This window comes from Corythoichthys intestinalis, chromosome 2, assembly GCF_030265065.1.
Source record: "Corythoichthys intestinalis isolate RoL2023-P3 chromosome 2, ASM3026506v1, whole genome shotgun sequence".
Lineage (NCBI taxonomy): Eukaryota > Metazoa > Chordata > Actinopteri > Syngnathiformes > Syngnathidae > Corythoichthys > Corythoichthys intestinalis.
The window spans coordinates 23124720-23151781 of record NC_080396.1 but is presented as its reverse complement, the minus strand read 5'-3'; the positions used below and the strand labels follow the sequence as shown (position 1 = coordinate 23151781).

At 41.5% G+C, this 27062-nt stretch overlaps 2 protein-coding genes across 5 annotated transcripts in view; one reads left to right on the top strand and one right to left on the bottom strand.

The window, feature by feature from the left end:
• agap1 (ArfGAP with GTPase domain, ankyrin repeat and PH domain 1) overlaps nucleotides 1–16675 on the top strand; it is a 128434-nt gene extending 111759 nt beyond the window's left edge. For all 4 annotated transcript variants that reach the window (XM_057856244.1, XM_057856235.1, XM_057856226.1 and 1 more), the window contains 2 exons: nucleotides 12870–13125; nucleotides 14262–16675. In XM_057856244.1, the coding sequence (XP_057712227.1) occupies nucleotides 12870–13125; nucleotides 14262–14471 (466 nt within the window). In that variant the 3' untranslated portion in view covers nucleotides 14472–16675. The remainder of the gene's footprint in view (nucleotides 1–12869; nucleotides 13126–14261) is intronic.
• Nucleotides 16676–23294: 6619 nt separating this feature from the next.
• gbx2 (gastrulation brain homeobox 2) lies at nucleotides 23295–25962 on the bottom strand. The gene is made up of 2 exons (XM_057829740.1): nucleotides 25305–25962; nucleotides 23295–24155 (listed from the first exon to the last, which is right to left on the bottom strand). The coding sequence occupies exons 1-2, from the start codon at nucleotides 25750–25752 to the stop codon at nucleotides 23638–23640; spliced, it is 966 nt and encodes a 321-aa protein (XP_057685723.1). The 5' UTR covers nucleotides 25753–25962; the 3' UTR covers nucleotides 23295–23637.
• Between the last annotated feature and the right edge of the window lie 1100 nt (nucleotides 25963–27062).

Here is a 27062-nt window from a genome sequence, read left to right as displayed (position 1 = left end):
ATGTTTATTTTCCCTGCAGTGCATCCACCGCACCACGTGACATTACACGTTAGTAGCGTGTGCTCAACTGAGCACACAGGGAAAAAAAATGACGAGTCGAGAAATTGAGCAAGAGCAGGAGGTGTGATCAAAATCTATTATTGCTTGCTCAGAATAGAGGCAGCACAGGTGTGCAGAAATTGAGCGAGAGCAGGATGAGTGTTTTCTGTGCTCAAAATCCATTATTGCTCGCTCAGAATAGAGGCAGCAATATAACACCATGTATAGATAGAAACGTGTGTCGCAGGCTATGACGCAAATCTTCGTTGAAAGAAATGTTGAAATGTAATATTTGTTCTACACATTTTTACAGCATTGGAAAACGTTAAGAATGTTTGTGTCCTCCTACAGAAACCATATCAAAACAAAAAATATATATCCCGCAACCATCTTTGTCTATTTTCAAACATTTTTGAAAATGCTCCAGGGAGCCAGTAGGCTAGCGCTAAAAACCTGCATGCGGCTCTCAAAACACGGGTTGCCGACCCCTGGCCTAGAGCATCACAGCGCCACGCTAGGACGCTGCACATAAAGTAGCAAAAGCGCACCCTGCAAGCAAAGCAGACCCACCAAGTAGACCGAGACCCACGATTTTTGAGCAGACCAGAGTTCAGTTGTTTGGTCTAAACTAGGGGTGTGACAAGATATCGAAATGGTGATATATCGTGATATTTTGTATCCCAAAAGGTTATCGATATGCTCCTGCCAAGAATCGAGATATCGTTTTTAAAAGGTGTCACTGTTTAAAAGAAAAAAAAAAAGAAAATAAAAGGAACCAAGTTGCTACCAAAATCTTCCACCGTAATAGTGTCTCAGTTAACTCTAAGGCTGCATTGGTGGTGCTCGACGCCCAATCCATTTAGACTGGGAACGTTTGTTCATTCGAAACCAGAGCATTTACAGTTATTCTGTCCAATTTTCAGGGCATATACAGGTCACTTGCTGTTCATTTTAGGGCATTAACAGGTCATTTTCCTGTTGAGTTTGAGTCACTGCCTATTCATTCAGGATATTCCCAGGTCACTTCCTGTTCTGTAACTCAAAATAAACAGGAATTGACCCATAAAATACCCCAAAATCAACAGGAAGTAACTGAAAATCAACAGGTAAATGACATTAAATGGCCCCAAATTACCTCATTGCCAGGCATTTGCTGCCACTGACGGCCATAGACGTTCGATCCGTTTGAAGTGGGAGTTCAAATGGATTGGACGTCTACTAGTGATAAACTCACTCCAATTCACAGCAGAAGCTTATTTTTCTGTTCATTAATTGTTTATAGAATATCCTAGAATGATTTCCTGACCAATGTATCGATAATCGTTGTATCGCAATTTTGTCAGATCATCGTTTTCGTGAGCTTTGTATCGCGTATCGTATCGTGAGGTACCAAGATGTTCCCACTCCTAGTCTAAACTGGAGTTCGGATGCACGTTCACATTTACAAAACAAAGCGGACGATCTGGGAAAAACAACTCTGGTCCATTTAAAACAGACCAAACAGTGCTAGTTTGAAAGAGCTTTAGAATTCAAATGATGGGGCACAGCCTTACTGCTGACGTTACACGCACACGTTTGCATCAACTCTTTTGAAAACATCCATGAGGGCCAAGCATCATTGTCACAGTCATCACTGGAGCGCCACATTTGATCGAAATCATGGATGAGGAATCCAGCTCTTTGCCGGCAGTTGAAAGGATTACAGGGAAAGCAGAAGGGGGGGCTGATAGATGGAACACTCTCCCCACCCCCCACATGGTCTCTCAAGTGAGTAATAGAGGCCGAAATTTCATTTTGCAAGTGGCTGATTTAATGATCCAAAGGGTAATTAATGGCCTGATTATCTTAATGTTAAATATGGCCAGCAGCAATTACACTGACCTCCTGCCTGTCAAGGTCTGTCCCCCCACACTCACACCTCCCAAACACATCCTGTTTGGAGGTATGGAAGGGAAACCGGGAGACTCAGCAAAATAAGGAAAGAGGGAGTTGGTCATGTAAGAGGAAAAGAAGGTTGGAAGATGGAAGGAGTCAAACGAAGCAAGAGAGAAAATGAAAGAAGGTTGTAGGATGGAAATGTAAGGAATGAGAGAGCTCTGGGGTTATGATAGTAGGCAAGTAATGAAAGAACAAGAGGAAAATTAGAAGGAAAGGATGGCAAAGGGAGAGGATGGCGCGAGCCCAGGGGAAAATGGAGGAGGGTTGGAGAAGGAGGTGCATTAGCATGGCTGCCTGTATTAAACACCTCCTCCTCCCAATCTGACTGCCTGGTCTGGCCGCAGGGAGGAATTATGTTCATGGAGATCACGCCCCTGTCCAATGAGATATGTGACAGGCCAGTCTCCAGCTGTTGTCATCATCTCTTTATCAACCTCTGGTTTGTACCCACCGTTCATGGCTAGCCACGAGCCCACCCACAACATTGTCTAGTCCAGGTCTCATTAACATCTGGGAAATGAGGCCTAGACTCTTAAAAAATTGCTCTGCACAGCAGCCCTTGAAGATGAGAAGGGATACTTGTTGACATGGTTGTGGTGAAACTGCAACGATCTGCTGCGCTGTAGGGTTTCTTTGCAAGTATTTTTCGGTGCAGTCCAAAGCACAAAAAGACTGAGCCATCCTCTAAACGTTCCCATTAACCTCTCGGCTGCCCGCGGTCAAGCGTCCTCACCTCAGCTGGCGTGCTCGCTGGTATCAGCGCCACAGCTGATGCCACAGCTGAGGGGGCTGCTAAGTTTGGGCTCGCTGCCTGTGGTAGAACAGCCGCAAGGGTCGGCCTCTTTAGTCCATACTACTGCGGCAGCACCCCTACTTGTGTTGTTGGCGTCGCAGCTCATTGTTTTAATTATCTGTGGAGTGACACGCCAACACCAGCACATACAGCACCCTGGGCCCGTTTAGGCTCTACTTGACGCAGCGTGTTAAATAGGCCTCAACGGACAGCAAGTGACAGTGCCGCCAAGCCGGCCTCCTGGCTTCCAGACTGCAGCGCTTTTGTGTGGCCACGTGCCTTCCTTCCAAATAATAACCTTTGGCGGTTTGTCCCAGGGGCTGGCTTTGGCCTGCTTTTGCTCATGTTTGTCCTGGGTGTTATGTGCTTCTGCAACCTTTGACTCAACCTACTTGGTGGGAAATGTGCATCTTTAGCCGATTTTGGACATAATATACTGCAACATTAACACGTGATTTGTCCCACAATATACCCGGATCTTGGATTTCCGGCATAAAGCCATTAGCCAGAATTTACGGAGGTCGGCCGCTTTCAGCAGTTTCATGCAACCTGGCCTGGAATTACGTCATACCTGTCTAACGGTTTTTAGATTCTGTATGAAAGATAATGATCTCTCCAGATGGGAAAAATGGTGGTTAAAGAATGAGCTATGCCACTTAACAGAGAGCCAGTTTCAATTTAGAGTGGTTCTGACCGATAGGACGCCAATGGAAACAAGCTCGGAGTAATAACGCGTCACCCCCGATCCTGAAAAAGCCAGCCCCAGCACCAACTGATTTCAAATGAGACCTGCTGCTTTTAATCTGAGTTCGGGTGTCAGGTGCGACGGCCGCTATGGCAGGGTGGTGAGATTGGGCTCAAGGGACTTGATAGGGGCGGCCAGGAGAGGGGGGAAGGCAGGGGGCCCAGATCAGAAGATAATTGCCCCCCAGGGTCAGAGCAGTGTCATGGGGAGGAGGAGGGGCTACTGCTGCTGGCCCGGTTCTATGATAGTAGCAAAGATTGGACCTCTGTGATTTTTAGTTGACAAAACAGAGCAACCCTGATAAAGACTTAAGGTATTTGGAGTAAAATTCACTAGAGGTTGTCAGTCACAAACATTTCGTGTTTCCTTCTCTTCTGGAACATATTCCACTTGTGTGCTGCTATGATCGGCTTTGACCAATGTTGACCGAGCCCACCCCGGCTGTCCTAATCCCTTCGCCATTATCGGCAGCCCCTGCTGATGCGCGGCGTCCTCTCGGCCTGCATTTTAAGCAGCGCACGCTGGCAGAAAGAAGCCTCCTGACAGGCGGGCCAGTGCAAATAATTGGGCCTACATTCTAATTCATCCTTGATTAAATGAGTCCTAATAGACATTATTTTTTACATGACTGCCTCGCTGGCGCCCGCAGCAGCGTCCTCCGATTCGCCTAATGAGCCCTCCAATTTACTATTGACATTAAACCGGCTGACATGAGCCAATCAGCTTCCCTTCATGGTTGGTCGTCAGCGAGAGGTTCGGCTAATGTGGGCTAAAAGCACAGATTTTTATGCCTGAGTCATCACAGCATCATAATGAGTAAGTGAATAACAGTCACTGCATGCATAGCTCTAGAGCAGATAGGAATCTGTATATATATAATATTTACGCCGCCGGTTAGCATCCTCCCACCCTGTGGCTGATTGGCCCACTCAGCGAGTAGCTCATACCACGTTGGTGGGGGGGTGGGGTCCTCCTCGGTTTTGTGGGTAATATGTTTGGATTGAATGGGTTCACGCGCTGCTGATAAACCTTTTAGATGCTTTTATTTAGCTCTTTAACTCTTTTATGCAAATTTGTTAGTTACCAATGCAAACTGGTTCTTTAGCAAGCATTGGAGAAATAAATACTTCAAATTTGACTGTGGTCAAACTTTAATGATTGTTTGTCATTACACCTAATGATAACACTGAATTGCACCTGCACGTCATACTGGCTGCATGTAAAAAAGGTTTTAGGTTTCGCCATCTCCATGTTTAATTACCCAAAGAGAGATTAAGCCGACATGTCCCATGGTTTCAGACCATTTCTACTTTTTTCTTTCAACTGTCTCACCTCATTTGCATGGGTTAACCCATTCACTACTGTCTAGTCGAGTCGTGCGGCTGACTCGCCCCCTCCCCCTTTTAACTCCTTTAATTATCTGTGCCTATTGGAGGGCAGCTAACGACCGTCCAGCAAAGGCTAATTGATTTTAGCCTCTTCTCCTTGTTCTTTGTCTTGACTTTTTTCCAGCGTGGGAAATTGATGTGCAGTAGGTTTTAGTGGAACATTCCGCAGCTCACCTTGTACCCAAAAGTGTGATGTGGTGATTCATCTTGACTGCACATTAGCTCGGCAGTTAGCTGATGCTCTTACCCATCTATTAATCTATTAATTAGAGGGCTAATTAGGCCAGAAAAGGAGCCACTGACACTGTGTCACTCTTAACCCTGTTTCCTACCGCTCATTACCTCTGACACACATACACACACCCTCTTAGACTGTAATTAATGATCGCCTTGAACAGAAGCCTATTAGCTCAAGTAGTAACTGTACCTTTGCTTTTACTTTGAAAGAGGATTTCATGCGCTAATCTAAAGGCCAAAGTTTGTCATGGTTGTTTTTTGGTTTTAATTGATATATTGGGATTTTTTAGATATAATTATTCATTCACTTTTGGATTTTTGTGTTTTATTTCAAATCTTTTCATGTTCTCAAAGCGATGTTATTCAATATTCCTGATTTGTCGGCAGGGGAGCTAGAACAGTAGGGAGGAATACTTTTAAAAGTGTCTGTTAGACCAGTGTTTTTCAACCAGTATGCTGTGAGAGATCATCAGGTGTGCCGTGAGAAATGATCCAATATCGCGTTTTTTTACGGCATCGGGCGGGGTTGCAGTAGGTAGAAGGTTTCAGTCGTGTGCGGATGAGCGAGGTATTGCTCGTGTCGTGTTAAAGAACTGCTCTGATTTCTAGCCATCAGCCGCCTCGCTGTCCACGACAGTGTGGACCCCAGCACGTCAACTGCGCATCATTTGATTAGACTCGTCAAGTGTCGATATACACGAAAGTGTCCTTTCCATTTTATCCACGTGTGACGACCGTCATTCCTGCCCGTGTTTTATTCCAACACATTGTTGAGTGCAGTAAAGTGGCTGATGTCTAGAAATCGGAGCAGTTCTTGAACGCGACACGAGCAGCTATCCAACAGCGCCATGGTGCCAAGCAAGCTTAAACGCCATCTCCAAACAAAACACCAGTCGCTTCAAAACAAGTTGATGGACTATTTTGTTCGCCTTGGTGAAAACACAGAGAAACATGTTTTGTGAAAAACTACAAAAGTAAATGATGAAGCCAAAAAGTCCCACACTGATATTATATGAGATATTAATACTACCTGCCTGCAAAGTCATTGTCACCCAAATGTTCGGTCTGATGCGGTTAAAGACATTGCTAAAGTCCCCCTTTCTGATGATTCTGAGCTTTTCAAGTCTAACTGCTATAAAAAATAAAAAACAGGGACTGAGAGCTGTTGAAGAAAATTCCAGCCAGGATATCGGCTTTGTGTTCATCTAAACAGGCTCAAGTTTCACACTTAGTAAGTATAAATACTGAGAAATTATTTTATAATTAGATATACTTTACAGAAAGTTTTGGAACATTTTTGGTTTGTGGTGTGCCGCGAGATTTTTTCCAATGTAAAAATGTGCTGTGACTCAGAAAAGGTTGAAAAACACTGGGTTAGACATTATTTGAATACTTATCACAGATATCATTCAGTAAATTTTACCACATTTGATGCTAAGTTGACATTGTTTCCAATGTCTTTGGGTGAAGTCCTTTTCACACTGGCGTAGTATTTGTCTAGTGACAGTGACAATCTACGTCATCTCCCCGAGCGTCCATAGCGCGCTTAAAACAGGGTGCCCTACATAGGTCAAAACGTACTAAATATTATAGATTTTTAAATCAATGGTAATATTTTATGTGTTTCTAATAGGCATGTGCTGGTATGATAACCTTAAGCCAAAATATCACGGTGTTGCAATTACAGATCTAAAATGTGTTATTTTGAGATATCTGTTTTGTTTTATTTTAAATCCATTGAACAGGATTTTTATTTTTCACAACACATTAGCAAATCAGAACATTAGTACAATATAATGTTAAGTTAATTAAATAAAAAATTATAATTAACAAAATATTCTGAATAAAAATAAAATAAAAGCAGTCCTTTAGGTGACTAAACCCACAGCCACAGCACATTATTACCAACAGAACAAAAATAATTGAATTATTTTCCATCAAAAGCACGTGTGTATGACTCATATCATGTTTACATTATACGCACACTCTTTGTCAACACGGACAGTTGCAAGAGAGAGAAAAAACACATGTTTTACCACCGCTAGACAGACTAAACACGCTGGAGTTAACTCTCATTGGTATTGCCTCCTTGGCAGCCACCCTCCGCAAACATGTTTTACATGTCTGTTGCTCTGTAACTTTTCTACAACCGAAGTATTCTCATACCAGCTATTTCATTTTTTTTCGATGAGGGAAAAAAGTGCAGGAGTTTCACCTTCTCCAGCTTTCGTTTAGCACAGCTGACTCACTGACACACAGCAACAACTGGGGGTGTTGAGCCTTGCAACTGCCAACGAGGGATTTCTCCTTGCATTTTTGGGACATAAAAAAATAGCTAATACGATAGAGATGGTATGACGGAAAATTTTTGCGGTTCTGAAACCTTGATGTTTTCATACCACGGTATACCTTGAAACTGGTAATTGGAACATGTCTAGTCCCTTGGCAATGTGCAACAGCAAAAGGAAGGAGCCACTGCATGCATGCATTTTCAGCTTTCCTTATTTTAAGGGGGAAGGTGAGATTATAACAGCAGTCAAAAGGGCTTTACTAGTTTCGGCAAGAACATGTATAGTATGATGTCATTTGTGAACTACAGTACCACACAAAAGCGGATCCAGATATCATTAAACTTACAAGGGAGAGATATGTGAGCCACTCTTCATATGTCCCAAAGCTTGGGAAACTTAGAGAAAGAGTATTTTTAACAGCTTTCTCTGCTGTGACTTAAATGTGTCCGTCCGTCAGAACAGCAAGATTTCACGAGGCCAGCACCTCTGCTATTGGACATGCTCAGAGTTTACCACTCCAAAATAGTACAAATTTCTATTTTGGGCCGAGCCCCTCCACGGCAAATTCACTCAAGGTTTACCACTCTGTCCAAAATGGCTACGCCCCCTCCCACATACACAGGGAATAGGTTTTTCTCACAGCACACTGGTAATGGTAAATGGTGTTACACTTATATAGCGCTTTTCCACCTTTCAAGGCGCTCAAAGCGCTTTACACTATCTCACCATCCACCTACTGGTGACACAGCACCAGGAGCAACGTGGGGTTCAGTATCTTGCTCAAGGACACTTAGGCGTGTTCATCAGGGCGGAGAATTGAACCCACAACCTCTGGGTTTGGGGGACAACTACTCTACCACTGAGCCACGCCACCCACTGCATTATAAGCATTCAAATCAAAAGTTACCAAAGTGTCTTTCAATAAATTTGTGAGGTTGATGCATCATATACAGTGGGGAGAACAAGTATTTGATCAATGTGTATCAAATACTTGTTCTCCCCACTGTATATCTTAAAGGTATAAAAATTTAAAGCAGTTGTAAAATAAAATCTTTAAAATGCAGTAAAAGTTTGAAAGTCGAACCCACCCATTTTGGGGAGATGGGGGAGTGACAGAGAAGTACTTATAATCCAAAACCTGGAATGTATGTATTATTTCCAAACCCTGCTGCCTTTTTGATTTTATTGTTTTACAAAATATCACTTTACTTTTTGTTTTTTTTAAATAAAGAGAGGAAATATGCTTTCTTTTCTATTTGGTCAGCCGTATTATACAAATGAATGAGTAAATGTCTAAAATTTGAAGTTGTTCATCCATGGTTGATTCAAATGAATTATAAAAGAATCCTCACATCTGAAATGTATGTGGCAAAAATTTGTTGAAGTGGTGTTAAATTAATTTAGTGTGTAATTATGCTAATTATCTGGGTGTGATTATCAGTGTCTTTTTGAGGGTCATGGATAGATGACCTCTTCAATCCCACTGATGGTAGCCAAAGGGCCTCTGGCCCCTGTGTGTGTGCGTGCATGCATGCATATAAACACACCCTGACAAAAGAGGCGCTCAAAAGGAACGCACACACACATACACACAATGTGAGGAACAGGAAATCTGAAAACCTTGGTGAGCCTACTGTTGCTCTCCAAAATATTAGAACGGAATCACAGGAGCTCCCAATTTTTTTTTTTTTTTTTTTTAAATCCAGAGCCAGAGAAGCTGTCAGTCAGCAGGTGGATGCTAGGAACAGACAAACATAGCACCCCCCCCCCCCCCCCCAAAAAAAAATACTGAAATTAATAATAAATCTAGAACGAGACTCTGTGACGGTTCATCAGACTATCCAGACGTGGTAAAGATACAGTAAATGCCTAAAATGGGGAGTTTATCCTCTGGGTACTGTTTTTTTTTCTTTCCTTAATTTAAATTACACACTTTAACCCCTCTGGGCCTGTATGTGTGTTTGTGTGCATGTGCGTCTTTGCCTTCTCACCCATACTCATGTTTAATTATCTACCCAGCATGCCTGAGTGCAGGAAAACAGCGCTCTGCCTAATGGGATGTGAAAAGAGACACACATTAGCTCACAGAAATATGAGGCTCCGCATTCACAAGATACACACATACATATAAACACGCACATGCACTGTGGTTAATTAGTGCAATTAGCCTCTCCACTGTCGAGAGCTGTGTGTTTTCAAGACTCGTTAGTTAGTAATGATGGAGTCACTGTGTACACACGCGCCCACACGCACACACACACACAGACTCCGAGTCTAAGCAACAGAGGTGTTGGGGGAAGGAAGGCATGCGTTTCCTGGGTCCATTGGCCTTGATTTCCCTTCTCGGGGACAGAAGGTCGGCATCCTGCTGCGTGTACACACACACGCTCACAAACTGAGCGACACCTCCAGGCTTTGTCCGGGGGTCACGGCCCGTGCTCTCGTGGACGGCCTTTCTGGTCCGGAAGAGATGCCTCCGGGACATTCCGTGATGCTAGCCACTATTGCTGGTCTCCAGGAAGTTAATGAGATTGTGGCAAGTTCCCACACAAAGTCTTGGCTTGTCGTAATGTCACCTCAAATTGTGCACGCGCACATTTTAAGAGTCTGTTCGACAGCTCAGGTCAATTTGAGTCAAATACTAACAGTCAACAATTGAAGTTATCCAAAAACACTTTACACATGGAGCAAGTCAAGAAGCTCATTTCTTGCATGAACTCATTCACTGCTAGCCCATGTATACGAATAGTTTTCAGGGAGTATGTAAAAAGTAGGATGTCAACTCACCAGTGTTGTTAACTCACACTCCCAGCCATTTTCACCAGTGCAACCCCCTTCACTCCTGGCCGTTTTACTGGATTTTGACTTATTTTGCAAGGCCCACAGAAAATTCTGTTCTATTGCTATATAAACATGGCACCCACCAAAATAAAGATTAGACTATCTTCTTTCAGCAGGAACAAAAGTAAGTTCGTATCTTTTTCTATTTAGAAATCAGCATTAGAAAATACTAGTAGCTTAGTTTGAGCAATTTTTCAATTTCTGATGACAAAACAGAAATTGAGCTTTTTGTGAAAGCATACATTTCAAACATAACTTTGACTTTAACACAGCTATTTTTTACTTTAGTTACACCCCAATTATCTGAATGTTTTTCCTTTTACAAAATAAAATAAACGAGACAAATACAGCTTTTGATAGCAAAGTAACAATTTATTTACACATAACTAACTGAGAGATGACGCTGTTGTGGCCGCGACAGCCGGGTAAACTTTTCCCTCATCGCCGCCTGTCTCATGAAGATGGATTTTTTTTTAGTCTCTGCGGGGTCTGCTCGGCGAGCAGCATGGACTCAACGGCATTGTCCGCTGCACTGGTGGTCCCGGTCGTTCTGCTCTGTCGTCCAGCGCCTGGCATCCCGGGCGTCCTCTAGGTTGTTCTGCTCGGTCGTCCACCGCCTAGCATCCTGGACGCCATTCGGACGTCTTCCGCCGGCGCTTCGGCCGTGCGGCCCGTCCGTTCGTTGCCGTTGAATCATGTTGTGGGTCTTACCAAATGCGCTACTGCCCTTCAGTGGCCAGTTTTATTGCTTTAAAATGGATTTTCATCTTTGTGCTTTGGAGCTAAATTGAATCAGAACCCAGAGATGTCTCTTGTAGAATAAAAAAAAAAAAAACGTAAATACGTCTTTGGGACACTGAAACAATTAAAAATGAAAAGTATACGTTTTGGGGGGCAAATGAAACGACGTTACTGTGGATGTAAAGGCGTGCGTAACTATGCGTTACTACCTTTTTTGAATGACGCGAGTAATGTCTGAGAGACACGGAGAGAGCAGAGCGGGAGGAGGGGAAGGGGATTGTGACGCTGTTGCAAACGCGATGCTAGGTGGCTCGGAGCGATAGCATAGTATTCGCGTTTACGCTAGCACTAGCATTTAGCGTGGCGAGTGTCATGTTAAACACTCGGGAAACTTGTTGGCGTTGATTGAATTGAAAATGTTTTCCTGTTCAGTATGAATTATCATCACCAAGTGGGTGGTGTCCTTGTAGATTCTACAATAAAATAATATCTTTTGGTTTTTATTACCAAAAATAGTCACTTGCTCTTAACTTTTCTTGAATGACGTATCCAGTTTTTGATTTTTTTTTTTTTTTTTTTTATCAAAACAACAAGAGCAAAGATAGAAGATTGAAGAGATTCAAGTCTCACCTGCATATTGAAAAATAAATCTATATATATTAGGGGTGTGATGGTACACACAAGTCACGGTTCGGTACAACAAAAAAAGGCTTTTTTTCTCACAGCGTTTAAAAGTAAGTTTTTATACCATTGCACTCTACACGTAATCAATTACAGGTAAAAAATAAAAATAAAAAAAAGGGGTGACCTGTTATTCTGGATTGAAAAAGACTTCAGTTTATAAACATTTTTGATGTGAAAGACATTATAAAATGGCTCATGTAATAACGTGTAGAACATGAAAAGAAACGTCAGTTACTTTGCTGAATAACTAATTACTTTTACGTTGAGGTAACTAAGTTACTAACTCAATTACTTTTTGGGATAAGTAATTTGTAACTGTAATTAATTTTTCAGAAGATTAACAACTCTGCAACTCACTAATGCTCACAGGTGAATTTTCTTAATATCGGGTTCCTTCCCAAATACACATCAACACCTCTTGCGCACTCACCCTTCCCTATCACATCCTAATCTCACATATCTTCCCTCTCGTTATCCTTTTGGTTACAGGGTCATTAAGAAAAAATTTAGGTGTGTGCATACCATATATGAAACCATAAAATGCATAGCGTACGATGAATAAAAGTGTCTTAAGATAAAAGAGTGCAACATCCATGTGCATTATCCCTCAGTATCTTTGGAAATTATGATCTTGGGATGAATAAGGTGTTTTATTTCTAGTAATACAAATAATATAGGTCGCTGAATATGTAGTTGTACAGTCGCCTGACTTTGGCTCAGGCAGCGGGGGGCATAAGTTGTGTAAAAATTGGATGGATGGACAAATAACTGTATATATGATTTTAAAAATCCTGTCATTTGGGGCAGCAAATTGAAAATCTAGACTAACTGGCAGACGTATTTTTGTCTTATAATCATAGTAGACTTCAGATTTCAGACACTTTCAGGTCCCTCGTTGTCCCCCAGCGGGCACATGTTTTCTTAGAGTGGGAAAGCTCAATGTCTCGTCCCCGCCCTCACACTAATCCCAAGGGCCTGAATGAATGGCTGTTTACATGGTAGGATTTGGGCAGATAATCGCAACCGGATTAAACGCGGCCGTAGTTGATGACTTTAAATCGGTAACAATGCTGTCCACAATCACTACGTCTTACTTTTGTAGGATGGCACCATATGCTGCCTTTGAGTTAAGGCATCACATTATTCCATTTTTTTCCTCTGTGTCTTGACAGGGAGGAACGTGAGCGCTGGATCCGAGCCAAGTACGAGCAACGGGTTTTTTTGCCATCGCTGCCGTGCGCCGAGCTTTCGCTCGGCCAGCAGCTGTTGAGGGCCACGGTGGAAGAAGATCTGCGCGCGGTTGTACTGCTGCTGGCGCACGGCTCCAGGCAGCAGGTCAACGAGACATGCGGCGAAGGAGACGGACGCAACGCGCTACACTTAGGCAGCCGCAAAGGCAACGTGGTCATCACACAGCTTCTCATCTGGGTAACTTGTCAATTGTTATAACTACGGTAGTGTAACCACTGATCCCGGCATTACGACCACACAAAAACAGTCTCTATAAACCAGACGCATTGACGAAATTTGCACCAATAGATCGCTTATCTTCTGCAAAATGCATGCCACATATTTACTCTGTTGATTTTCCTTGGCAAGCAATCATATTTTTACAGATTCTGATTAATTTGAGGGTGTTTCTTTCTGTAACAATTAGGCTAGGTTCATACTGCAAGTCTTAATGCAAAATTCAGATTTTTTTTTTGGTCATGTTTTTTTGGCACCGTTCAGACAGCCTTTGTTCATTGAGCCCGTTCAAGTATTACACATGCGCACTAATTTGCAGTCTGACACGCGGTGAGCAAACTGACCCGGATGCGCAGAAGCATCAAAACAAGTGACTACCGTACTTTTCGGGCAAAAGCAAAGTGATGCACTTTAAGCCTTTTCTATACTTTATTGTAAGTTGAGCTATATATTTTTTCTTTAATATTAAAAAGGACACAATATTATGCAGAGGTATATTAATAATTTATAGGCAAATGATACAAATTACACTGGCGGCAGAGAGTTGTGGGGGGGGTCCGCGAAACGTTTACGTCTTCCTGGGGGGGCGTAACAGGAAATAATTGAGAAGCACTGCGCTAGAGTCCGCGTAACCATGTGATGTCATCGCTCTGCGACATCAACAACAATAGCGACCTACTAGTTAAACTAATTTTACAAATTGAATAAAAACGACAACATCAAGAGGGTTTTCAATATCAAATTATTTTACCTCATAATAAAGTTTATTTTTAAGAACTACAACCCTTTCTATCCGCTGCTCCCTTTAAGGATTTAGCTTAGGTTTTTGGACTGTGGAACGAATTAATCAAATTGTAATGTATTGTTATGGCAAAATCCCGCTCGACATATGATTATTTTGACTTACAAACCAGGTCCTGCACCGAATTGAATTCAGATGTGGAGGTACCACTGTGATTGTATGTTTAAGCATTATTTTCTACATTATCAGGGGTCGAAGAAATTCGCAATTTGCATACTTACATACTTTGAGCAACAGTCTTTCGTATGAATGTCATATATACTTTCCCCTTAACTTTTTGTCCATCTGCTTTCAGTACGGTGTGGATCTAATGGCGAGGGACGCTCACGGCAACAGCGCACTGGCATACGCCCGGCAGGCCAACAGCCAGGAATGCGTGGACACGCTGACCCAGTACGGCTGCCCCGATGAACGCTACCCGCTCATGGCCACACCCAACTTGTCGCGCCGCAACGCCAACCGCAACAACAGCTGCAGCAGCGCGAGCAGCGGCGCCTTCATTTGAGGCCTCATTGGGAGAAGCTAACTCTTTTCTTTAGGGAACCGCTCACTACCTGCCGCGACTCTGGACGAGCGTGGAAAGTACCCAAAGCATGCTGGGTACCGTACTGGGTCACTTTCACCTCAGACTTTCGATAGCTGGCGTCCTCCTTTTCTTCTCACACTACAAGGCCAGTTTGCTCTCAGGCAGCGTCACTTTCCCGGCCCGAGCATATCGTTACGCATATGTATTTCAAACTTCTGTGAACTAATTTACCCGTGTTAAATGTGACAATGTTGGATCAGGCTCAGGGACACGGTCGGTCAGAACCTGCACGTCTAACATTTCAGGACTTACTAAGTACTCCGCTCGACTTGGACTGAAACGACCTAACTTGACAGTTTCAATTTTCAATGACTTTTTCCAAGCGGGAGCCATGATTTGGAGAGAAGCAGGTATCGTGAAGGGCGCTCCTAACAGGATTACAAAGAGTGCTTTTGGAATGCGTGATTGTGATTGTGTAGCTAATTAATGCAAGAACAGATACTGAGTGCAAAGTGTGAATACAGTATGTTGTGATCCAGAAAGATTGTATGACTTGACCCGACCTGGAACTTTACGTTTAAGCGATTGGCTGGCATTGACGGAGATAGTCCATCGCCGTCAATGGCAGCCAATGAATTAGGACTGCTTCATGACTTCCTCCCACCTCTTCTTAAAGACACGTGTCCGTGTCCAAATAGCTCCTGACTTAGCAGAAAGTCCTAAGAAATCAAAGGGAAGGAAACGCTAACCACTTCTAACTCATGTAAACACACACTTGCAAAGACATGACTCACGTTACTACACCGTCCCTTTAACACTCACAATGAGGTCACATGATTCGTTGTCCATTTGTCTGGTTCCTGGTGGAACAAAAAGGGAAACTCTACGGGTGTTTTTACACCAGGAACTCGTAAACTCCTTCTATCTTTCAACTTTAGGATTTTTTTTGTCCTGTGCAAATAATTTAAAGATAATGTTATGTTCCTCCTCGACTGAAGGTGGTGCTCATTTATTCCACTACTTCAAGTTAGACCTCGAACCTGGGGGCTATTTATTTATTTACTCACTCTTTCTACTTTTGCTTCAGAGTGTCGAGTCTGACATCGGGAAGGCCGACACTTGAAAGCGAGGCTGTATTAGTGGATGATTGAGGGCTACAAAATATGCTAATAGTCTTGCATATCTCATTGATTTGACTGAATGTGCGGTTAGTTCGCTGTGTTTTCTCACTACATGCCAGTCTGCCAACTTCTTTCATATTTGTATAAAGCCTAAGCTAGGTACACGCATTCCGATTTTGAACGTATTAACCTGACAGACATGGATCAATGCTTGCCATTGACGGCGATAGACGTCTCATCCATTTTGACTGGGAGGGCGAGAGCGATTATTATTAAATGAATTGGACATCTATCGCCGTCAATGGCAGTGAATGAGTCAGATGATCACTATGCGTGTACCCCGCTTTAAGAAAAGAAAAAAAACACTCCGTTAATCTTTGCCTTTGTTGTGACACACCTGCCTTCATTCAACCTGTGTTTGTATACCCCACCATTATTGACCCCTGAAAATGAACTTTTATATTGTCATATTTTTATGACACGTGCTATTTTATTTATGACGTAAATGCACTAAATTCACTCAGCATTAGCTCATAGCCTTGAGGCGGCTTGCTATTTTCGCCAAGCAGCTAGCAGTTGGCTTGAAGTTTCCTCAGATTTATCCGGACGTCTTCTAAAAAAATCTATGCTAGCACTAGTAAAAAAGAAAACATTCAATCATAAAATGAAAAGCTTGTGTGGTTTAGGTTTCACATGTGCTAACAGGGGAGCTTTAGCTAGCTCTGCAAAGGTTAGCAGCTAGCGGTTGGCTTGAAGTTTACTCAAATTTGTCCGACTTTGTTATTCTTCACTTTGCCAGCACAAGTATAGAAATTAAAATTAAAAAGTTAGTTAGTTTTCACTTGGGCTAACATGAGAGCTTAAGATAGCTGTCAGAACCCTCATTTCCCCTTCACCACTTGTTCAAATCCATCCATGTTTTTTAATCTGTTTTCTTGTTCGGACACATTATTGATGTTCTGTGGTTCTAATTATTATTATTGTTTAGTTGGATGTACAGTAAGATAAAACAGTCTTTTACTGTAATGTGTCTCTTTTCAATAAAGACCAGAATGATGCTCACTCACTTTGGTTTGGAAAAAAATGAATCCAGTGTTTGCATGGGTTCCTCCCACATTCCGAAAAGTAACAGTTTGTCATTGTTTGTTGTTCTGATGCACACCCTTTGGCCACCAGGGGGAAGTAGAATCCAAATATGAGCTACATTATGGACATCTAGAAATATAGCCTGTCTTCAAAGAGGATAAAGAATACATGCCTACATGTGAGTATTATGTCTGTCAACTTGTGTCTTAAAATGTACCTATTTTTTTTTTTATTTGACAGTAAACCAGGTAGGAGTGGCAATAAACAGCATATAGTGCCTAAGTTTGCTGTCTGCCAAGCTGCTCCTTATCGTAAAGTGAGTCAAGTGAGCTGGCCATTATATTATCACACTTTAGATTATTTGTTCATAAATTAAAGTGCAATGAAAATCTGAAAGAAAAATAAAAAAAAAACACATAGGTCGGGTCACCCTTATTTGAGAAAAGCTTGTTTCAGGATGTTTAAGTGCCATTGACGGCCAGAGGTGAGTAGTAACGTGTTATATGTACTCCGTTACATTTACTTCAGTAACTTTTTGAGAAAAAATGTACTTCTAGGAATAGTTTTGCTAAGCCATACTTTTGACATGTACTTCAGTAGATTTTAAAGAAAAACGCTAATCTTACTCCGCCACCTAAGGCTACACGAGAGTCGTTACATTTTTCATCTTTATTCTACATATTACATTTATTTTAATTTTTTTGTCAGCGATGCCAAGAGTAGCTCTACCAATTTCACCAATGAAACGTCGCAACAATAATCACATGACTCCGATTATACTAATCGGACTCAAGCTTGCCGTTCAATGAGCATGCCAGACTGTTCAATCACGTGGTGTCTTTAAAGAACTGAAAACTGGAAGTATTTGAGAATTGAGATTGAGCGCTGCCCTCAACATGACTTGAAAGCGCAGATTTAAACCTCTTAGTTTTTATTTGGCGCCCATTGACCACGGAAAAACAGATATCCTTTTAATTTCATAATAGTAACTATGAAGGAACTATTCACCATTCAAACTAGGAACTATTTTCTCCACTAGAGGGCACTCATGTTCTTTGGACGACTAATTCCTCATTTCTGTCATTTTTTTTCTCTCGGCGGATTTCTATGATTTTTGTTTTGTATTTCTTTGGCTTAATGTGGTTATTTGATAGGTTATTGTGCAGTATCATTATAACAACAGTTCATATAGACAAGTTTCCTGAGAGAAACATACTGTAGGTGCCGCCATCTTTGACAATTTCTGCTCCGAACGTCCAGGTTAGACAGAACAACAAGTGCAGTTGAAGTAAGCAGTGTGTTACCAAAGTTAAAACAGCAAAATCAAACCAAAGGAACCCACGGAATCTCCAAAAATGGATTCAGCATGACGTAGATGAGACTCCGAGACTTTCTGTGCCATCCTGGAAGCGTCTAAATATATATATATGGTTGAAAGAGGAATGTTTTGATCAGCGACCAGCTAGTAGCTACAATGCAATGTGTGGATCTACCTCGCCATATGCCTTAAATCGAAACCAGCTACAAATAATAAGTTAAAGATGTACTTTAAACCTAAGGATCCACCTAAAAGATTGTATGTTCTTATCACTTCATTGATCATTTTTTGACAAAATTATAACAACCTGTGCAGCCTGTGTTAACGTGAGGTGTCTATTGATACGCCGGCCACTTGAGTGACCAAGTACAAATAATATTACAGTTGCCGAATGCAAATGGGATGACACGGATTTTGTTGTTACAAGGAAATACTACAAGGTATGTACGTATAAACAAAAATAGTATATCATTCTTTTTCATTGCAAATATTGATCGCAGTAAAACTTTTGGACAACATGATGCCATTTCTTTTTTTAATTTAAAACTTGGCGCATGTGCAAAACAGGTCAATAAATCACAATTTATAAAATTATTTGAAAAAATATTAACAAAGGTGGAGCATAAGTCGAGCCTTCATCATACAGTGTATCACAAAAGTGAGTACACGTCTCGCATTTCTGCAGATATTTAAGTATATCTTTTCATGGGACAACACTGACAAAAGAACACTTTGACACAATTAAAAGTAGTCTGTGTGCAGCTTATATAATATAGTTCATTTATTTCCCCTCAAAATATAGTCATTAATATCTAAACCCCAGGCAACAAAAGTGTGTACACCCCTTAAAAAGTACGTATATCCCTAAATGTCCAAATAGAGTAGAGAGCAAACAGTTTGCTGAAGACATGTCAACAAAGCACATGGATTACTGGAACCATGTCCTATGGTCTGATGAGACGGGCGGGCTTTCTTGTGTACCGTCTTTAGAAGAGGCTTCCTCCTGGGGTGACAGCCATGCACACCAATTTGACGTAGAGCGCGGCGTATGGTCTGAGCCCTAACAGGCTGACCCCCCACCCCTTCAATCTCTGGAGCAATGCTGTCAGCACTCCTGTAACGAGTCACATGACATTTTGGAGGGAAAATGACAAGCAGTACTCAATATGGACATTTAGGGATGTACGTAGTTTCTATGGGGTGTACTCACTTTTGTTGCCAAGGGTTTAGATATTAATGGCTATATTTTGAGGAGAAATTATAAATTAACTCGATTATATAAGCTGCGCATAGACTACTTTTACTTGTGTCATTTGTCAGTGTTGTCCCATAAAAAGATGTACTTAAATATCTGCAGAAATGCGAAGAGTGTACTCACTTTTGTGATACGCTGTATGTCCATCAACGTACAGTAAGCTTTGTTATGAGGCACATCAAGTTGTCTTCCCATTCCTAACAGCGTTTTCCACCTGTCAACAGAAGAACAAAAAATTTGTAACTAAAGATGTCCGATCGGGTCCGATCCCATCATTTTCAAAGTATCGGAATCAGCAAAAAAATATCGGACATGCCTTTTTTTTTTAATATATATATATTTCTTTTAATAAAATCGTTTTCTAATTGTATTTAACGTTACAGACAAAATGTCTTACACTCATCCAGAGTCTTAAGTTTTTGCTTAAAGTAGGGCTATCAAATTTATCGCGTTAACGGCGGTAAATAATTTGTTTTTTAATTAATCACGTTAAAATATTTAACGCAATTAACGCATGCGCTGCACGACCTACTCTCACATTGTCGCATTCAATCTATAATGGCGCCATTTTACCTATATATAGAGCTAAAGGCAATGTAAAATGAGTAGAGTGAATTTTGGCAGTCTTTGGAGCCTTTTTTTAATTGGCTAAAGCATTACAATCCCTCTCTCAACAATTAGAAATATCGTGGGGAGCAATGTGGGGAAGCAAGGTAGTAGTTGATCTTTTTCTTAACACCCTATGTTATTTCCCAACGCAGAGAAGATATATCAATTGGTGCCACTACGCACAGTCATGGTTGCACTTCCCATCATGCATTTGGGCAGAACAGTTAAATGGCTACAGTATCATTTACTGAAAGCTCAACAAATACACTAGATGGCAATATTTAGTCACAATATACAAAGTCACATTTATCCTTTAAGAATTACAAGTCTTTCTATCCGTGGATCCCTCTCACAGAAAGAATGTTAATAATATAAATGCCATTTTGAGGATTTATTGTCATAATAAACAAATACAGTACTTATGTACTGTATGTTGAATGTATATATTCGTCCGAGTTTTATTGATTTTTTTCTTAATGCATTGCCAAAATATATGATCGGGAAAAATTATCGGGAATGATTGGAATTGAATCGGGAGCCAAAAAAAAGCAATCGGATCGGGAAATAGCGGGATAGGCAAATACTCAAACTAAAACGATCGGGATCGGATCGGGAGCAAAAAAACATGATCGGAACAACCCTACTTGTAACACTTGCATTTATGCTTTTACATAATTGTGCCATCCTACACGTACCGATTAGCAATAGGCTAGCAGCAGATAGCATGTGTTGCAGCCACAGCAGCACAGTAGTTAGAGTGAATAACATTAAACATCTTCATAATTACAATTATACTCGTAATACCAATATCAAAGACAAGTCGTTTCATGCGCAAGATTTTGGCTTTAGTACTTTTTGAACACCAGACACATGAAAATGCAGGGATAGGATGAACATACCTTCCATAACACCAGCGGCAACATGGCATAAACGCCCGGTCTTTGCGGTGGCACGGGCTTGGCTCCACATCTGCCTTCATGAACATTTTGTCCTCCCATGTTGTGATTATGACAGATGGATGCAGTATTTCCAAACTGTCTTCTTTGAGGAACTTTGATGAGTGATGCCACTCCAGCTCCACTGTCGTCTTGGATGGAGGAAGTGTAAAATGGAAGTCGCGAGCAGAAATGTGGAAGTAAAGCGTAAGTACCTCAGAAACTTGTTTATAGAGAAAAATAATACCTTTGTTAAATAAATTTTTAAAAAATCAAACAAAAATGTAAGCAGTTACTCACAATGTTACTCATTACTTGAGTATTCTTTTCACCACTTTTTTACTTGTGCTTGAGTACATTTTTTGGATGACTACTTTTACTTGAGTAATTATATTTTTGAAATAACACGACTCTCACTTGAGTAAATTTTTTGGCTAGTCTACACACCTCTGCTGACGACAATAGACGTCCAATCCTTTTGCAGGGAAGAGAATAAGCCTCTTCCAGTTCGAATTGGATTGGACGTCCATAGCTGTCAACTGCAGCCTAATCAGACGACTGATATTTTGGTTTAATTATCCTTCCAAGTCTTTTTTTAAATGGATAATTGCCTAAACCATGTTGCGTATTTTTAATGGGATCAATTATTTCATGCCGTGTGCAGCATTATTATTATTACGAGGCAACTGGTCTTTAGTTTAGACAAGGGCGAAAGTTTGCATAGGGACGGTAGGGACATAACACTACAAACTTTTCAGGATTCTCAAATTGTCCCCACCAACTTTTAAGCAACCTTACTTGCATTATATAATGAGTTCTGTTATATAGGTGATTTAGATTGTCTTCCCTAATGTTATATGGATAGAAGTGACCCAACCATTATTAATAGAATTATTTTCATTATGTTCAGACTTACATTTATCCCTTTTCACTTGCTGAATGAGACAGTAGATTTTTGTTACCGAAAACGTTTGATTGGCTGATGACTTACCCCCCCCCCCCCAACACACAAACGCACTCACAGCCCCGACAGAAATACAACATGTCGACAACATGCCGCCTCCTCCATCCCTTTCACAGGGAAGGGATATTAGACGTTTTTTCCGGCCAGCAGCAGCCACTGTAGCTTTCATTTGGCTGTGCTTGTGGACAAAAGCAGTAGTGTTTTACCCAAAGGAAAGCTCCATTTTTGTTTATTTTTGTTATTTCCTGACTACGACATTTTTTCAGTTATATTTGATTTCTTTATTTAGACAGACAATGTTGAGTGGCAAATTATTATTTTTTTGTATTTCTGGATAGTTTTGTTATTATTAACAAGTTTGTACTGTGTATGTTATGTAATTTAAGTTTTGTTCAAATATTGCTCTTTAAATTTGCAAAAATATTTAGTCCAGACATTTATTCTGGAAGTTTTCAAAATGTTTCTTTAGTAGTTTTTGAAAACAAAGGTTTGAATTGAACAGCGTATCACCTGAACCAATACATATGAAAGTAAGTATTATACAGATTAATTTTGCTATGATCAATTAATTAGGTTCATATCACCCAATCTGTATGGTCTCCCGTCCCCAACAAAAAGTGTTTATGCAGGTTATGCTGTTATATGGTCCCTACCAATTTTAAGACCAAACCTACGCCCTTGAGTTTAGATATAATTGGATTTTTGTAAATTCACCCTGGAATTAAGGCGTGTTCTCTTTTAATGGAAAAAAATGTTTTAATTACTGACACATTTGGGGATACTCGGCAATTAAATAATGTTCATATTGAAATTGAGCCAGTCTTCAAACGTGGTGCGTCAATATGTGTTGACATTTCTGAGTTCAACCTCATGGTTGTTTCTTTAGTGGTATTTCAAAAGGACTTGAATTCAGTTTCCGTTTTGTTATGTTTTTTTTTTCCAAGTTTGAGCACCGTTTATTAAACATATGTATATATTTTTTAATAGAAATTAACGTTACCCTTGCAGGAATTTCGTTTTCACACATTTCGAAATTCACAAGCTTTGTATTTTATTATATCGTTACTTGTCCGGTTGTTTGACGGGTTCAGGAGTTAACAATTGATGCCATATTTAATTTATGGCGTCTGAATAATTATAAAAGTCCAATTAAAAACGTATTTCTTTCGAGATGTAAATTGACATATCAATACTTTAATGTGGCAAATTTTAATTGCATGTGATTGGAAGGATAAATGCAAAAATACACCAATTCTATTTACTTGCACGTTTTAATCAATCGGAAAACGTAAATTGAGTCAATCATATCTGAAGTCCAACAGAAATATTTCTTGACATTTCGGGCCTTTCGAGCCCACGGCCTTCACAATAAAATGTTTCAAACTTTGATTTCAAAATCTCATGTTTTAAACCTGCAAATTCCCAGAAATTGCTGCAATTTGAAAATTAAAATCAATAGAGAAATCACAAGAGACCTTTTTTTTTTAATTGACACGTATTTAATATTCGTCACTTGCCACTGAGCACACTTGATTTAAATAAACTAGCAGCGTCTTTGGGGAAAATAAAAAGAGAAACCTCATACAAAAAAAAAAAAAAAATCAATTCCGTCCACGGTTCATGTTGATTTTTTCCCCCTGTATTCATAGTCACTTTAAATGTGAACATTATTGTCCCTTGTCTTTAATGAATTGATTTAAATCCCATTGCACTTGTTTGGGGGAAAAAAAACGCATTTACATTTCTTGACTTTGAAGCTTTGGCCTGATCCTTTTTGTTTGTTTAAGAGAGGGGACTGTTAAGTGCACTGAAGCGCGAGGCCATTTCTGGTCATCTGTCCCGGTTCGAATTAAGGGTCTAGGGTCGGCTCTGCTCCAGCTGCTGGTGCTGACTTCTTATTGCGAAGCGGCTAACGTGCACCGGGATCGGAACCACGATTTTGGGATTCCGGGACGGTTCTCCGGACTTGTTGTTGACGTTCCCGGCTTTGACCCGTTTCCACTTGGCGCGCCGGTTCTGGAACCAGATCTTGACCTGCACCTCGCTCAGTTTGAGCGCATGCGCGATCTGAGAGCGCTCGGTGAGCGACAGGTACTTTTTGCAGTGGAACTCTTTCTCCAGTTCCAGCAGCTGCTCGCTGGTGAAGGCGGTCCGCCGCCTGCGGTTCTTGCCGCCGCCTCCGGGTGGGCCCGAGCCGGAGCCCGTACCCGTGCCGGCCGATCCGTGGAGGTGGAGGCCCTCCTCTAGGCCGGCCGCCGCGGAGCTCAGCGTGTTGTCGTCCGAGCTGTAGTCGCCGTCGCTGTCCATGGAGAAGCTCTCGTCCCTGCGCGTGCAATCGTCCTCTTTGGACTCGTCCGGACTTGCGTGTCCTCGCGCTGACACGGGAACAACACACGTACCGTGGGATTAATAACAAATGCAATATTTTTTATGATCCATTCACCAATTTTCCCAATATACTTGGGTATGGGCTGGATTTTTTTCAAGGTGCGCCTTGGACTATAGTCGCTATGTGTCTCCTATAATTAAATGAACAACAACAATAATAATAATAGTAATTCAGCACCTCCGCGACCCTCGTGAGGAAAAGCGGCATGGAAAATGAATGAATGAATGAATAATTAATAATAATTAGTTGCAGGCCTCAGCCAGTGGAAAAAAACATGTGAATTTACTTTAACTAAACATCTGACTAAAATGTGGCAAATTACGTAATTTTACCAGGTTTCTCGAAAATTAAATCAGTTTGACGGCGATAGACGTCAAACCAATTTCGGCTCGAGTCGACTGCCAACCCTTCAAGTTGAAATGGAGTGGACGTCTACAGCCGTCAAAGGCAGCCACTGTTTTGTTTTTTTTTCATATATAAAAAGTGTCATGTTTAATGATTATAATGCTTCCAAAATGGATTGGACGTCAATAGCCGTCAATGGGAGCTAATATGTTAAAACATGAGATGCATATTTTTCGTAGTGGAAATAATGGGCGTCAATGTCAGCCAAACTTTAAATAACGTGCAAATTACTTTTTTGGTTTGTTTAATTATAATAGGTTTGTTTTTCGTGTTGCCAAATAGATTGGACGTCTGTCGCCGTCAATGGCAACCACTATGTTTAAGAAAAGACGAGAAACGATAGATTTAATTTTTTTAAAAAGAGGGTTAGTTTTCGTGTTGCCCAAATGAATTGGACATCTATAGCCGTCAATGGCAGCTATAAGTTAAGAAAAAAATGAAGTGCAGAGTTTTAAAATATTTTTCGTGTTGCCAGAGTGGCTGGGTCGTCTACCGCCGTCTATGTCAAAGAATTTTAAAAAAAAAAATGATGTGCAGATTTTTAAGCAAAATAAAGAGTGTTATTTTTCTTGCTGATATAATTGATTGGACGTCTATCGCCGTCAGTCGTCAATGGCAGCCAATTAGTTTATTATGTGCATCATGTTCAAATAAGTACATTCCAATAACTTATTTCAATGGTGCAAATCATTTTTAAAGTTAAGCAAATATTCTCAATCACTATGAGTACCTGTAGCCGTTTGCGCCGACGTATCCGCGTCTTCCTTTGCCGTCGCCGGCACCAAACTCTTGGAGTCTTCGGTGTGCTTCCGGCCCGGGTCCTGGTGTTGCTGGCTCGGCGAGAAACCTCCAGGTAGCGAGGCCATGAGCGTGGAGGTGAGCGCCAGGCTGGGGCAGAAACCGCCTTGCAGCGCCGGGATGTGCGGATGCGAGTGCGGGTGCTGGGGGTGTCCGGCCGGCTGCAGGGTAGGTGGCGGCGGAGGTGGCGGCGGCGGCGGCGGCGGCGGCGGCTGCAGCATCACCGAGCGGTACGGCATGAACATGGGGTAGCCCGTGTACACAAAGTGTCCCGGGCTGGGCTGCGGAGGCCCCCCGATTAGAGAGTCGATGCTGAAGGCAGAGCTGCTTCCGAGTGGCCGCTGCATCACCACGAACGGCGGACCGGACGCCGCACTCATAAGGAAAGACGCCGGACGACGAGCACTGTGCGCGGCGGCGAAGGGGCCACCTTGCCCCGCGGGGTTCAGGTCAGCCCGGGACGCTTAAGAGGAGCCCCGGACGTTTCGGTTAGGGAGCCCGGGAGGCTTCAGGTGAGCGGGACGCAGACGCCTTCCATCCCAAACCGCCTTCAACTTTCACCGAGGTCCCTTACGAAGCTGATCCTTGCACTTTCCACCACACCGAGCGCGTCCACGGACGTTTTGAGGATTTCAATTTGCGCTGCCCGCTGTTTAATTGCGCCGTTTAGCGCCCCGCCCCTCTCCGCTCAGCACCTATACTCCCGATTGGTTGGGCGCCATGACGTCACCCCTTGTCTTTGGGGTGCCGGAGGAATGACGTCGGTTCATGTTGACAAAATTCTCACACTGGGTTTATTTGACTGTATTAATGGGAAACGATCAATTAACCCTTTCATGCACGAATCATATATATATCTATGTACATATATTTTTTTTAAATTGCCATTATCAGATAGGATAAAGGACAAACCAGCGTCCCAGGGGACAAATGCGGCCCACAGGACAATATTTTGTGGTCCACATTTTCCATCCAGTTGTAGTATCAGTGTTCCCTGCATGTCGCCTTTGGGGAAAAAAATCAATTAAATAGTAATGAATAAAAAAATGTTTTTTTTTTTTTTTTTTTTAATGCTCATAAAAAAACTATGAGTATTAAAAAATATATATGAATCAAATTAATTTACAAAAATTAAAAAATAATAATAATAAATTGTAATGAATTGAAAAAACGAGAAGAATGAAGATGAAAATTCAAATAGGTGTGGCCTGTGTGTCTCATTTTATTTTTTGTTTTGTTTTGTGACCTTACAATAACGTAACTTTTTGGCTGTCATTGATGATAATTGACGTCCATTCTAACGGCATGGGTAAGGCCTTTGCAATATCAATTTCCCTCTTTTACTAACTACCACAACAATGTAGAGTCTGTGATTTCTGGGTGTAATCCAGCGGTTCTGGAAGTGAAGTTTAACGCCCTACCAATTGTATGCCATCCCCCCATGTGAGTACAGTACAATTGTACTAAATTTTAAAAGGGAAGTTCAGAATTTTTGACATTAGGCCTAATCTTTGAGTTAGTGGGGGTTTAATTAGTTGGTGGAGTTGATTTTAACAAATCCCGTGCAGTTAGTGAGTTATTTATTAGTTTCAGTGCTCCGGATTGGCTAAAATAGCACAAGTCAATGAGCCTGTCCTAGCATGCCAATAAAAATCAACATAACCATGCATGAAAATCACCAATGACCCAT